Below are 13,350 nucleotides of genomic sequence, written 5' to 3' on the forward strand. Positions count from 1 at the left end.
AATACTCTGTGGTAGTAATTCATGGTGGTTGCTAGCTAACAAGCTAGCTAGTTTTATTTTTTCTTGCATCTATCATGGGGAAGTCCAAAAGCATGTCCAGGATTCTCTTGCAAAAGAAATTTTTAATCTCAGTGGGATTTTCTTGGTTAAATAATTAAATAAAAATGCATCATCAGTGGGCTGCACAGTTGGTAGAGCTGTTGCCTTGCAGCAAGAAGGTCCTGGGTTCGATTCCCGGCCCGGGGTCTTTCTGCATGGAGTTTGCATGTTCTCCCTGTGCATGCGTGGGTTCTCTCCGGGTTCTCCAGCTTCCTCCCACAGTCCAAAAACATGACTGTTAGGTTAATTGGTCTCTCTAAATTCTCCCTAGGTGTGTGTGTGGTTGTTTGTCCTGTCCGTCTCTGTGTTGCGACAGTTTGGCGACCTGTCCAGGGTGACCCCGCCTCTCGCCCGGAAAGTGAGCTGGAGATCGGCACCAGCACCTCCCAACCCCACTAGGGACAAGAGTGTTAGAAAATGATTGGATGTTGGCTGGAAGACATTTGTTTTTATCATTGGCGCTTTTGTTGCCAGCACACATACGAACCAGCAGAAACCTCTAACGATCCCCTATCTTTATAGTATTTTCTTTTTGGTCTTACATTTTGTTCAACCTGGAATTAAAAAGTCTTAAATCTGACCCTGCTTACGTGCTAACCTGACCCCGATGTGTGTTGCAGGCATGTGCTGCTTGTGAGTCCGGTGTGTTTGGAGAAAGGACTGAACTACACCATCCGCCTGACTTTTCCGCTGTATTCTTTGGAAAGCCACATCCAGAATCCACACACGCTCATCGACTCTGTATGTTTTCTTTTTTTCAAAACATTTATTTGCATTGAACTCCTGCTAGAGCTCCTTATAAAGTCATCTGACATTGCTCAAGCACTGAAATACTCTGCTCCGGTTTTAGCTGGTGTTGATGCCCCGGGTCAGAGAGATGGAAATGTTTCATGGGACGGAGGGTGAGGAAGCGTGGGACACATTTCAGCGCTACCGATGTTTGGAAAGCAGCCGTAGCGTCGTCAAAAGCCCGATGACAGACATCTGCAATGACTACATCTTCAGTATCTCTGCTCTGCTGCACAAAGGAGCAATGAGTATGTTACTGGTTAGGTTGCGTCTCAAGATGTTGATTTTTGGTCCCTTAGATGATATCTTCTTTGTTTGAGGCTGTTTTTAATCTCTTTCTCAAATTCAAAGCAGAATATAAAAGTTCATAAACCACCAAAACAAAACTAATCTAAAAAGAAATCTAATAAATTCTCTTGGCTACTTCTCTGATTGCTGCTCCTTCAGACTGTTTAGATAGTTGGATATAATTTGACTTTTTCCATAGATGATGAATTGAGATATTCAAAAATTGGGGCATTCTATTATAGCCAAACCTTGCTTTAAACTTTTTCTCAACATCACTTTAACTGACCTGTCCACTGTGTTTCTTGATCTTCATGATGTTAGTTGTAACAAACCTATGAGGTTTTCACAAAAAACCTGAGATTAAACTACGAACAGCTGAAATCTATCAGATTGTTAATGATTTCTAGAAACAAATGGATCCATAAGATCTCGTAGGAGAATAAAGGGAGCTAAATACAAATCAAATAAAACTTTTAGAAAATCATGTATCTGTTTCCTTCTACTTTGTGTTGGTAACTATTTTTTTTCCACCCAGCTTGCCACTGCGACCCTCAGGGTTCCATCAGCGCCGTGTGCGATCCCCACGGCGGTCAGTGTCGATGTCGGCCCAACGTGGTCGGCAGAAACTGCGACCACTGCGCTCCGGCTACGTTCCTGTTCAGTCCTGCTGGCTGCAGATGTGAGTGTCAGAAATTGCTTCACTTTGCTGTGCAGTGGCCTAACTCTTCTCATTAATGGTAATTTAATTTAACGCCCAGCTTGTGACTGCGACCCGCTGGGCTCCGTCACTCCTTTCTGTCACGAATCAACTGGTCAGTGTGAGTGCGTACAGGATGCCACGGGACGCCAGTGTTCCCACTGCTTACCGGGTTTTTGGGGGTTCCCTCAGTGCCGACGGTGCCAGTGTAACGGCCACAGCGAGTACTGTCACCCTCAGACCGGAGAGTGTCAGGGGTGCAGAGACTTCACCACCGGACATCACTGTGAGAGGTACAATGTGGCGACAGTAAAGTACACCGTTACTGCTCAGCCAGTGTTAAATAATTTTGCATTTCTTACTGCATGCTTTAGCATTGCAAAAGAGAAAAAGCAATGAGGAACAAACTGATTTGCACTTGGCCAAAGATACAGTTTTGCAAGTTGTAAACATAAAAATGGGCTCTGATTTTCAAAAACACGGATTACAAAACAGAGTCGCTTTGGTTTTTGGGCAACAGCAGCAGCTAAAACAACGTTAAGTGGCATTCAGCCTGTCCAGCTAGAAGTTTTGATTTGGGGAAATTCAGGTTGCAACAGCACCAGACTGACAGACAACAGAGGCATATAGGTACACAAAAAAATCATAGAAAATTAAGAATAATATACTGTACAGTAAGCACATAAAAATCCTGTGCAGTTATCAAAGATAGCATAATCCAGTCTAATGTGATAATTTTTAAAAATGTAGAAAAACATGTCTGCATATTTGTGGATTAAAAACTACTTACAATGTGTGAAAATAAAATTTTGCAGAAATGTTATCAAAAATGAGTAAAACTGTGCAAATAGCAACAGGAATGTAAACCGAGTTTGTTGGTACCAGTGATGGTTGTGGAGTCTGAGAGCATCTGGGAGGAAGGATCTGTGATAATGTTTCTTTGTGCACTTAGGATGCAGCAATCATATGTGTTTTCTTATTGTACACAACAGTAAAAAACAGACCTCTGAATCAAGATATATAACAAAACACACAAGGGCCCAGAATGGAGCCTTGGGGAACTCCGTATTTAAATGGAGCTGGAAGTTTTGACCGAAACGTCTGGAGAGTGCTGGAAGCTTCACACTGTTAATAATGAGAAACTTTGAGTCTGTAAAAATTCAGCAGAACAAATCTGAAACAAATCTGTGAAATCTCTCTTCTTTTTTAGATGTATGAATGGTTACCATGGTGACCCAGAGCTGGGATCAGGGAGCCACTGTCGCCCCTGCATGTGTCCGGACGGACCCCGCAGTGGTCGGCAGTTTGCGGACAGCTGTTACCTTCTACCCAATCAGATGGTGTGTGTGTGCAGCCACGGCTACAAAGGTGCATTTTACAGATCTGTTATTGTGTAAGCAGCACAAAAGCATAATTTTGTCATCATGTCTTCAAGTCACACAGATCTCAAGATGTTGCACCTCTTCTACCTCCCTGTAATTTACCTTTTTTTTTTTTTATTCTGTTTTCTTTTGTCATCCAGGAACCAGGTGTGATGAGTGCGCCCCGGGTTATTATGGGAACCCTCTCATTCCCGGTGGCCGCTGCACGCCCTGCGATTGCAACAACAACATTGACATGCATGACCCAGGATCCTGCGACGTCCGCACAGGTGCCTGTCTCAAATGTCTGTATCACACGCAGGGCCACACATGCCAGCAATGCAAACCGGGATATTACGGCGACGCCACCACACAGAGCTGCCGGAGTGAGTATAGATACACACACACACACACACACACACACACACACACATCCACACACAAAAAAAACTCTGCTTATGCTTTGCTTCCATTGAGCCAGACGATTTAGGAACCTTTATAGCAGATCTTGAGCAGTGATTCTTAAACCTTCTGAACTTTTGTCCAATTTGGAGGGTATATATTAATTGTTTTTTTCAAATATGTTAAAGTTAAGTTCGTCCTCATGTCTTCTTATATCTTGTTGCAAATACGCTTTTCTAACACATACTATAGCCACGTGTGTTTTTTGGCAATAAGTTATTGTTTTTTGGTATTTGGAAAATGAGCCGTTTCAAAAACCTCACGAATGTTCAGTTGGCATTCCAGCGTTACCTGGCAACCCCCGCCGAGCCCAGCCCCGTTGCCTAGCAACCCAGCTGGAGGTCCAGCCCTTTCAGCTCCACCCTAACCTGTTAAAGAAAGCGTAATAGGTGCCCTTTAGATAAAGGGTACTTTTTGGAACTGGTCTTTAAAATGTGTCGATTTAAAACTTGATACTGAAATTTGGCATACTTCTGCAGAACCTACAGCTTTTCTTGGGGCTTACAAGTTTCTTTTGGAGGCTGGTTTGGGTGAATTATGAATTAATTTCACAAAACCTGAACACCACTTTAAAAGACTCAAAGAAAGTCTGACTTCCTAGAAGTAAATATAACGTATGGCTTGTCTTCCTTTTTAAAAGAGTGCATGTGCAACTCATTGGGGACGACATCTTACGTCTGTCCATCCCCTGACGACTGCCGCTGTGACCAGCGTAATGGCCAGTGTTCCTGCCTGCCCAACGTGGTCGGGCAGAACTGTGACCGCTGCGCTCCCAATACGTGGAACCTCGCCAGCGGAACGGGCTGCCAACGCTGCGACTGCGACCCTGTCCACGCTGCCGGGTCTTCCTGCGATGAGGTGAGTCAGACGCAAAGCAAAACTTCGGTCATAGCATGAGCAAAATATTTTAGATTTTAGGTTAGCTGACGATGAGGTGAGCTGTTGGTGTTGTCATCTAAAGCAGGAAGCAGGTGAGCAATTAATGTGTTTTCACACCTGAAAGTCTGGTAGATTCAGTTCGACTGGTAATGAAATTTGAAAGATTTGTTACATTTTGAGCTGCTGTGGTTTACTTTCACACTGCATTGTCAAAAGATCCAAACAAATTGAAAACCCTGTTCCCCTCCTCACCTGTGGTGGCGCTGCACCAAGAACTACGGAAGGAAATGACCCAAAAGGGTAGGGTTAGGGTAGGATTTCTCTTTTGCTGTTGGTATAACACCACAAGCGCTAAATTAGTGGATTTGTTTTAGTTCAATTTACCCAGAATGCCCTGCACTATAGTTTATAGTGTTTAATAGTTTTTGGAGAAAGCAGGAAAACTGAAAGAGACCAATTAAAACAGAGGGACCCGATCAAAGTGAAGGATCTGGAAACTAAATAGGAAAGAAGCCTGAAAATAATCTAAGATAAATAAGTTAAAATTTACAAGAAAAGGAAAAATTAAATAATAACAGATAACACAACAAATATGACCAAACAGAAATTGAAACACTGGAGGAATGTGTCGGATTTTCAAAAATCACAGAAAAATTGAAGCAACTAATGAATAGGTTTTCCATACGGACCTAAAACCAGAATTTAAAGACCAAGAAATAACCGGACTAAATCCCAAAGCAGTCAGTAACTGAATCAAACTCTAAGTGCTGCTTTACTGAGCTGCTGCTGCCAGAGTTTTTCCATATGGAGACCAACATGGGAATTTTACACAAGGGAAAACAGCAGGGTCCTCTTATCTTTCCACTAAACACTCTGATCTCTGTTTGTGTAACTCCTTTGATATATTCACCACAGCTATAAGGGAATTCTTCCATTTTCTGCTTTCCTTTTGCTTTGTTTTCATTAAAACGCACACATCTGTATACAAAAAACTGAAATGCTACGCTCTCACAAACCTTTGTGTTTACTGGCTTCTCTCCAGCAGAGGAAGGAAGTCTCAGAATACACAGTGGAACAACTGAACGCACATTTAATTCAGAGGCTAAAAAACCCCCAAAAACTACAAAACTCCATTGTCTCTGCACCAAAAAGCCTTGAAAATTACCGCTTTCTGCACAGTGTTGGGCTAAAATTCATGTGAATTAACTGGATTTGTGTTGTTGCCTTCCTGTAGGTTACGGGTCAGTGTGTGTGCAAACCGGGTTTCAGTGGCAGGACGTGTCGGGAATGCAAAGAGCTGTTCTGGGGAAATCCAGAGGTCAAATGTCACGGTAGGACTTTATCACTCATCACAAGCATCTACAGCACGTTTGAGATAATCTAAAATCTAGTGTCAAATCCCGATTAGTCGATTATTAAACTAATCATCAACTAATTTAGGAAATCAATTAATCGTTAAGTAGAGCACACAGGCTCTAAAAAAGACCATTTACTCAAAGAACAACATATTCATTGCAGTGAATAAGTTAAAACTACGCAAAAATATATAAATTATTCATAGAAGATAAAAAAACTGTAAAGAGGTAGAACTGTAAATAACTCCATGTCATAGTTTTATCTTCATCTGCTCATAATCGCTGCAAAATATCTCTTTAAGCACCTTCTGATATCCAGTTATTAATTGATTAATCTGATAAATAGTCAGCCCTGTTCACATGTTGAGGATTTTTTTAGCTGCAAATTTATCTTCTCCTACAAATAACTGTAATGGAATCCTGTTAATACATGTTAAGCAATATTTTAAAATTATTTGTTTGCCTATTTTAATGTATTTCTAATAATTTATTAAAAAAAAAAGAGGCTTAAATGAGAAATCTGCAGAATTTCAGTTTTCATATCCAATTAATCACCAAAAATATTTTATAGGTTAAATCAATAACTAAATTAATTGTTAGTTGCAGCCCTGCTAAAGTCCAAATCCAACCCAAACATAATTTAAGGTGTTTAATCTGGTTTTGTTGCTCAAACTGCAGATTTTTTCCAACTCTGTGGCACAGTAGCTGGAAACAGAAAAAGGTGAAGACATGGCCACAAATGGGATAGATATGGGAAAACCGCAATCATGAGAACCAGATGTCCTCATAGATTCCCAAGCATCCCTGTTTTGTCATGGAACAGATTCCTAATGTTCTGCAGCTGCACCCATCCTGGTCCGTTGAGCTGCTACACCAGCTGTATGCTGCTTCCTATCTGCACATGACTCAGTAATGCGCCTGCTTCATGGGAAACGGTGTGAGAAATGAGTGGGAGGGATGTTCTCTGCTCTTACAGTATCTCAGATACGTACCATTGGTTACTATGTGTAGATTTCAGTCTAATATGTCTTTCTAAAGACAAACATATTGTGTGATCATGACAGAAACAATGGAGCAGCAATGGTTAAAAACTCTGCATTCCTTCTGCCTGACTCATAACCATTCTTCGTCTCAAAGGACGGAAGGAAAGCCTTTTGTGCAAGGACCAGAACCTGGGAGGTTAACAAGACCTTTTGGTATTCAAGTGTAAAATTTCTGGTTGTAGATGAAAAGTTTAAATAAGTTCACACCAGAGACATAGAAAGTAACACTGAAAGTCGATTCTGCAAAGTACACGGTGTCTACACATCCTTAAAATGTCTTAAATTTGGGTATCTAAAACAAAGATTTTAAAATGTCTTAAATTTATTGAAAAACAGAAACCTATAAAGTTAAAGGTAACCTCATAAAAACAACTCAATCCCCTCCATTAATTTCCAAAAATAACTTCCACACCTCTTGTGTGATCTTCCAAAATCTTCCTGTAAGTTCAAACTTCCAAGCAGGAATCGTCAAAGATCCAAAAACTGACCTTTAATCCTTATTTTCTTTGCAACACCAGCTTGTGACTGTGAACCCAGGGGAATCTCCAGCGGTCAGTGTCATCGAGCCACAGGGCAATGTGCGTGCTTAGAAGGCTTCTCCGGCCATCGCTGTGACCACTGCGCCAGGGGCTACAAGGGGGACTTCCCCATCTGCGAACCCTGCCACCAGTGCTTCTCCGTCTGGGACACCGTCGTAGGCGAGCTGACCAATCAGACTCGTCGTCTGGAGGCCCAAGTTACCGAGCTGCTGACCACTGGAGTGACGGCGCCATACAAGGAGCTGATCAGCAGTCTGGAGAGAAACGCCAAGGCCGTCAGGGAGATCGTGCTAAACAAGACCGCTTCAGAGAAGCTGGAGAACGTCCAAGACCTGATCTATCTGATCACGTAAGTAATTACATGGAAACGTCAAGATCAAATTTACAGTTTGCTTCAATATCTCATTGTGTTCCCAGTGGAGTGGTGTCGTTCCTCAACGGGAATCTGAGCACAACACAGGGAGACCTGAATCATGTTAACGATGGAGCAAACACAACGGAAACAAACTTGGATGTACTGACCAAGGAGGCCAACAAGCTGGAGCAACACGTCCAAATGCTCATACAGCAAGTCCACAACATCAAGAACGCCAACATTCATGGTGAGAAAAAAAACTTCCTCATAATCTCATTATGCTTAGTTACTCTAATGTTCAACAGATTTCAAAAGGATCTATTATAAGATCTATTATAATAAATTCCCTTTTTGCATGATTTTGTGCCTCCATTTGGGTCTCAACTCCTTCTGAAAACAGTGCAAGTGTTTAAAAAAGAACAGCACAGTCATTTATGGCAATAAGTTCATGTTCCCTAATGTTGAGTCACATTCACTGCACATTTACACAGCAACTCAAGCAGAGTACCCGCAGGTTTGGTCAGCTGGCTTTACGGCTTTTGTGCGTTGTATAATGGCTGCTGGAAAAGACAAGTGTTTTGTTGTTCACTTAATAGGAAAGCACTTGCTGCATTCTTGTTGGTTGTGCAGGAGGCTCCACTTCTCTTTTTCAAAGATGCATGGTTGTATAATTGCGAATCTGTTTGCAGCCATTTTAAAATGTTGAGTCGAGGGGCGTGGCTAGGAGCTAATTTGGATTTAAAGTGACAGAGGCCTTAAAACAGCTCATTCTGAAAGGTGCTTAAATAGGCAGAGCTGAGCAGACTAAAATCTCACCATCTACACAATGGGTCACCTTCAAAGAAGACTGGTTGGTTAGTCCAAAATACTACGATTACTTCAGTTTCAGTGATTTGTTGTTCAGCTTTCTCTTTAAGCATAAATTTGATTCCTCAACTTTGTGGTTTGTAGGAGCCATGAACACAATTTCTGCTGCACACATGGAGTCCCAAGATGCAGAGCTTCGCTCCAATGCCGCAACCAGTGATCCTGGCAACACTCTGGAGCAGTCAGCTGCATTACGGAAAGCCACTGAGGACAAACTGAGCAGTAGTCAGAGGGAGTTTGACCGGAAACACCAAAGAAATGCGCAGAAGCTGGACAAGCTGTCCAAAGAGTTGGACAAGTTTGACTTGTCCCCGCTTAGTGAGAAGGTGAGAGACACTGGAAGGTGTAATCAATTCAACACAACCTCTGCTGGTCACCAACCTCATATTGTGATGCTTTTGTAGATGTGTGGCGGTTCAGGTGAAGGGGAGAGCTGCTCCACCTGTGGCGGATTCGGGTGCGTCAAGGAGGACGGAGCGCCCCACTGTGGAGGGGAGGGATGCACCGGTTTTGTCACAACGTCTCAAACTGCCCTGAAATCCTCCCAGAAGCTGGACCAGGAGATCCAGCAGGCCATGGAGGAGGTGGACAAGCTCTCCAGGATGGTGAGGGGAAGAACGGAGGGAATCAGGATGCACCTGAGCAGGAAAAGGAGGGAAAAATTCTTCAGTGTATCTATACGTTTATTTATCATACATCCATCAGTCTGTTGATTATCCGTCCCCTGTCCGTCCATCCATCCATCCATCAACTGGCAACTGTAAAATTCAGACTTTAAATCTGGACTGAATTTATTATAAACTCTGAAAATTTGAGTCTGGAAAAATCTAAAATCCTGTAGGAACATAATCGGATCCCGAGAGCTGATATCAGGTATTTTTTTACTGTCAGGTTTGGGAAGCAAACATCCGCGCCAATGAGGCCAAAGCGAAGGCGATGGATGTGCTGATCTCATCCAATCGCAGCAAAGAGAGAGTAGAGCAGAGCAACAAGAAACTCCGTGACCTCATCAAAGAGATCCGCGACCTTTTGACCAGTAAGTTTATCACCAACTCCTCAGCTAACCGCAGTTTAGAGAGTGAAATAACAGCAGGTTTGTTTCTGATGGAGCAGATGAGAAGGCAGATGCTTCTGTGATCGAGGCGGTGGCCAATGAGGTGCTGGCTCTGAAGATGCCGACATCGGCGGAGAAGCTGCAGGAGCTGACCAACGAGATCAGGGAGAAGGTCGGCACTCTGACCAGCGTGGAGGAGATCCTCAGTCAGAGCGCCAAGGACATCCGAGGTGCAGAATCTCTCCTGACTCGGGCCAAATCAGCAAGGTAACTTCCAGAGTCCCGTTCTTCATAGTTTCACTTCCACAGTGACAGATTTGTTGCTATATTTTAAAGGTCTTCTGTTTTTTTCTTTGGATTTTGGCTGCTTTTCATTGTCTTCCAGGCATCTTTAGGCCTCAAAAGAAACAATTTTATGATCATATTTTCATATGTACCTTTACAAGAGCGTGACAAACCCATTTATACTACAAATACAAGTGACAACTATAAATTAATTTTAATTAGCATCACATTTTCCAATTTTTTAAGTCACAGATACCCAAACCAAATGGCAAAATTCAGGCAGTTCAGATGGATAAAATGAAAACAAATCAGAACACTAACCAGAGATCACATTTTTGGAGAAACTGTTAAGAAATGCAGTTTTGGATTAAAAAGAACGAACAATAAAGCTGTAAAAATGGCTAAAAAGTAAAAGCCACTGATGCATAATGTCCCATTTGTTGGATAATCGTTTTAAAATTAACATTAGTTTTCCTCCAGCATAAAATCAAAACTTAAAAATGTCAATATTAATAAAGTTTTAGATTATTGGTGTTACCATTCAGTGCACTTACACTGGTTTTCCAGGTGATGGAGTTAGAGTTCTCTAATGTTTTAATATAAAAGAAAAACTATTTCTTTCTCTTTCCGACATTAACTCAAAATAAAATCTGATCCATTTAGGTCGGTTAGGATTACTTAAACTATTTTACTACTTTATTTCCAGTCATTCATATTAAGTTTAACGCCTTTGGGCAATTTGGTTAAGCCCAGATGATGGTTACATTTATTCGTAATGCACAACATTTAAATAACTGGAGGCAAATCTTTTTAAACACATGGATGGAAATAGAGAAGTGAAAGAATATATGAATTAATTTTATAGTTTTGTGTGTAGAATAGACAGGAAATGGATTTTAATTTGGAGTGCTCAGATATACCATCTTAGAACATAAACCCAACTCAGATTTGGATTAATGCTCCAAGTCCGAAATGCGGACAAATACTTCCAAAGAACATGGGAGAGGTAATTCAAGAAAGTCGTGGAACAGAAAGACTGTATTTATGAATCAAGAGCTAACTTTGTTTTTTTCTTTCATTAGTGAGGAGGCATCAAATGTGACGGCGATGGCGCACACAGTGAAGGTGGCGTTGGAAAAGACTGAGCGTGCTCAGAGCATCGCCATGGACGCCATTCAGTTGGCCAATAACAACACAAAAGAAACCACAGACCTGATCAACTCTGTGAGTTTGACCAATAAAAGGCATAAAGTCATTTTTTTAAAAATTAATTCGTCCAATATTGAATGCAAAACATAACATTCACATTTTGCACATTTTTGTACTTCCACTGCTTCTAAAAACAAGAGCTTAACAAAAGCAGCCAGTCGTTTTACCACCACATAATGGCTGCTGGAAAAGATAAATGCTTTGTTGTTGACGTTCCGTCCAGAAACCACTTGCTTATTATTGGTTGTGCTGGAAGCTCTACTAAGGCTTTTCAATGATGTACCGTTGTATAATTGTGCATCTGCTTGCAGCCATTTTTATGTGAAGTGTAAACGTTGAGTTAGGGGGGCGTGGCCAGCAGCAGCTTATTTGGATTTAAAGTGGCAAGACAGACTAAAATTATGACCCTGTATTAAGGCCATTGTAGATAGAAAAAAAGGGAGTAGACTTTTTACAAAAAACTTGGAAATTTTGTAATTGATTTACAAAATTTTCTAGAATAAAAAGAACATAAAGTCAGACAGTTAAAAATTTCCAAAACAAAACTCAAATTTTGAGATGTCAGAAATTTTAGAGAAAAATATTGAAAATTTGAGATTGAAAAGTCAAAAATTTGCTCACAAAAACTTTCAATTAAAAAAAACAAAAAAAACTTCAAAAACTTCCATAAAAAATTTGGAAATTTCTGCTTCAAAAGTAAAAAATTACTGACTTTTGGAGCTCAGAAATTGTTTTGTCTATAGAATTTTTGAGATTAATCTCAAAATTCTCGTTATCTAAGAAAGATTTTGTGCAAAAAATCTAATGAACATGTTTTGTATCACCCACAACCCGTCTTCTTTTAGCTCTAGTCCTTTGAAAATGGGTTTATGTTTCAGGTCGAATCAGAGACGGAACAATCTGAGCTGAAGCTCAGTGAGACCACTGGTCGTCTGTTGGAGCTGGAGCATGACCTGGGCCTGCTGAGGCAGAACAACCTGGAGATGAACCAGAAGGTGGAAACGGCCGAGCGGGTTTCCGAACGGGCCAAAGTGATCGCAGAAGAGGCTCAAAAGGTCTCAAACTTTTAGCAACCTGGGAGCTGATAACTTATGTTAAAGATTTAGACTTTTATTTTCCTCCTCTGTCTTTGTAGGAGTTTGATGGGGACCTAAAGGATAAACTGGAGGTGGTTGAAGACTATATCGAGGACAAAGGGGAGTCAGTGCTGCAGGCGAGGAGCAAAGCAAATGAGCTGCAGCGAGAAGCCAGAGAGCTGATCACACAGAGCAACAGCAAGCTGCAGAGACTAAGAGGTGAACCGTCTCATAATTATAACCAATAAAGATTTTATGTCCAAGCTGATTAATGAGTTAATCTAAAGCTAATTGATCTTAACGATTAACTGCCATTAAAAATAATAATGACTTGGGTTTTCTTGTAGCATGAAGGACAATTTTTCTTTATATGTTGAATTTAAAAAAATAACCCTAAACATTACATTTCAACAAAGTTTGTCAATTGTATTAAATACTGACTGAATAAACAGAAATAGAAGCATAAATATATTTTAAAAACCTAGAAACAGATCAAATAAAACTAAACGCCTATTAAACAATTGTTTTTTTGGTTTTCTTTTCTTTTTTAATTAAATAAACATTTATATTTTTCTTTTAGAGTTGGAGAACTCCTATGAAGCCAACCAGCAGGTTCTGGAGGAGAAAGCAGAAGAGCTGGCCGCACTGGAGCAAACAGCCCAGCTCATCCTGGATGAGATCAGCCAAAAAGTGTCGCTTTACAGCAGCTGTCAGTGATCAAATCATCACCAGCAGGGAAAGCTTAAGCCATGTCATCCTTTAAAGTTGCCAAAAAAACCATCTAAGTGTTGAAATAATTAAACCACAATAAGCCAGCATGACCTCAAAACTAAAAATGTGTTGAGTTTCAAACACATTTGGTTAGACAGGTAACCATTTCACTGAAAGCATAATATAGAATATATTTGACATTATATGTACTTAATGTGCCCAGGTATTTGTTTATGAACAGCACAGAAGCCAGTTTTTTAATAAAGGAAATCATAAAAGCA

At 40.8% G+C, this 13,350-nt stretch overlaps 1 protein-coding gene across 2 annotated transcripts in view; it reads left to right on the forward strand.

Moving 5' to 3' along the window:
* Positions 1–13,350, forward strand: part of lamb1b (laminin, beta 1b) — a 30,832-nt gene extending 17,482 nt beyond the window's left edge. For both annotated transcript variants that reach the window (XM_044107804.1, XM_044107806.1), the window contains 18 exons: positions 720–840; positions 950–1,136; positions 1,712–1,855; positions 1,935–2,166; positions 3,084–3,241; positions 3,396–3,620; positions 4,337–4,554; positions 5,810–5,906; positions 7,492–7,861; positions 7,930–8,114; positions 8,819–9,060; positions 9,139–9,339; positions 9,626–9,770; positions 9,848–10,055; positions 11,156–11,297; positions 12,161–12,337; positions 12,418–12,577; positions 12,939–13,350. In XM_044107804.1, coding sequence (XP_043963739.1) covers positions 720–840; positions 950–1,136; positions 1,712–1,855; positions 1,935–2,166; positions 3,084–3,241; positions 3,396–3,620; positions 4,337–4,554; positions 5,810–5,906; positions 7,492–7,861; positions 7,930–8,114; positions 8,819–9,060; positions 9,139–9,339; positions 9,626–9,770; positions 9,848–10,055; positions 11,156–11,297; positions 12,161–12,337; positions 12,418–12,577; positions 12,939–13,075 — 3,349 coding nt within the window. In that variant the 3' untranslated portion in view covers positions 13,076–13,350. The remainder of the gene's footprint in view (positions 1–719; positions 841–949; positions 1,137–1,711; positions 1,856–1,934; positions 2,167–3,083; positions 3,242–3,395; positions 3,621–4,336; positions 4,555–5,809; positions 5,907–7,491; positions 7,862–7,929; positions 8,115–8,818; positions 9,061–9,138; positions 9,340–9,625; positions 9,771–9,847; positions 10,056–11,155; positions 11,298–12,160; positions 12,338–12,417; positions 12,578–12,938) is intronic.

Source organism: Gambusia affinis, linkage group LG23 (genome assembly GCF_019740435.1).
Source record: "Gambusia affinis linkage group LG23, SWU_Gaff_1.0, whole genome shotgun sequence".
Lineage (NCBI taxonomy): Eukaryota > Metazoa > Chordata > Actinopteri > Cyprinodontiformes > Poeciliidae > Gambusia > Gambusia affinis.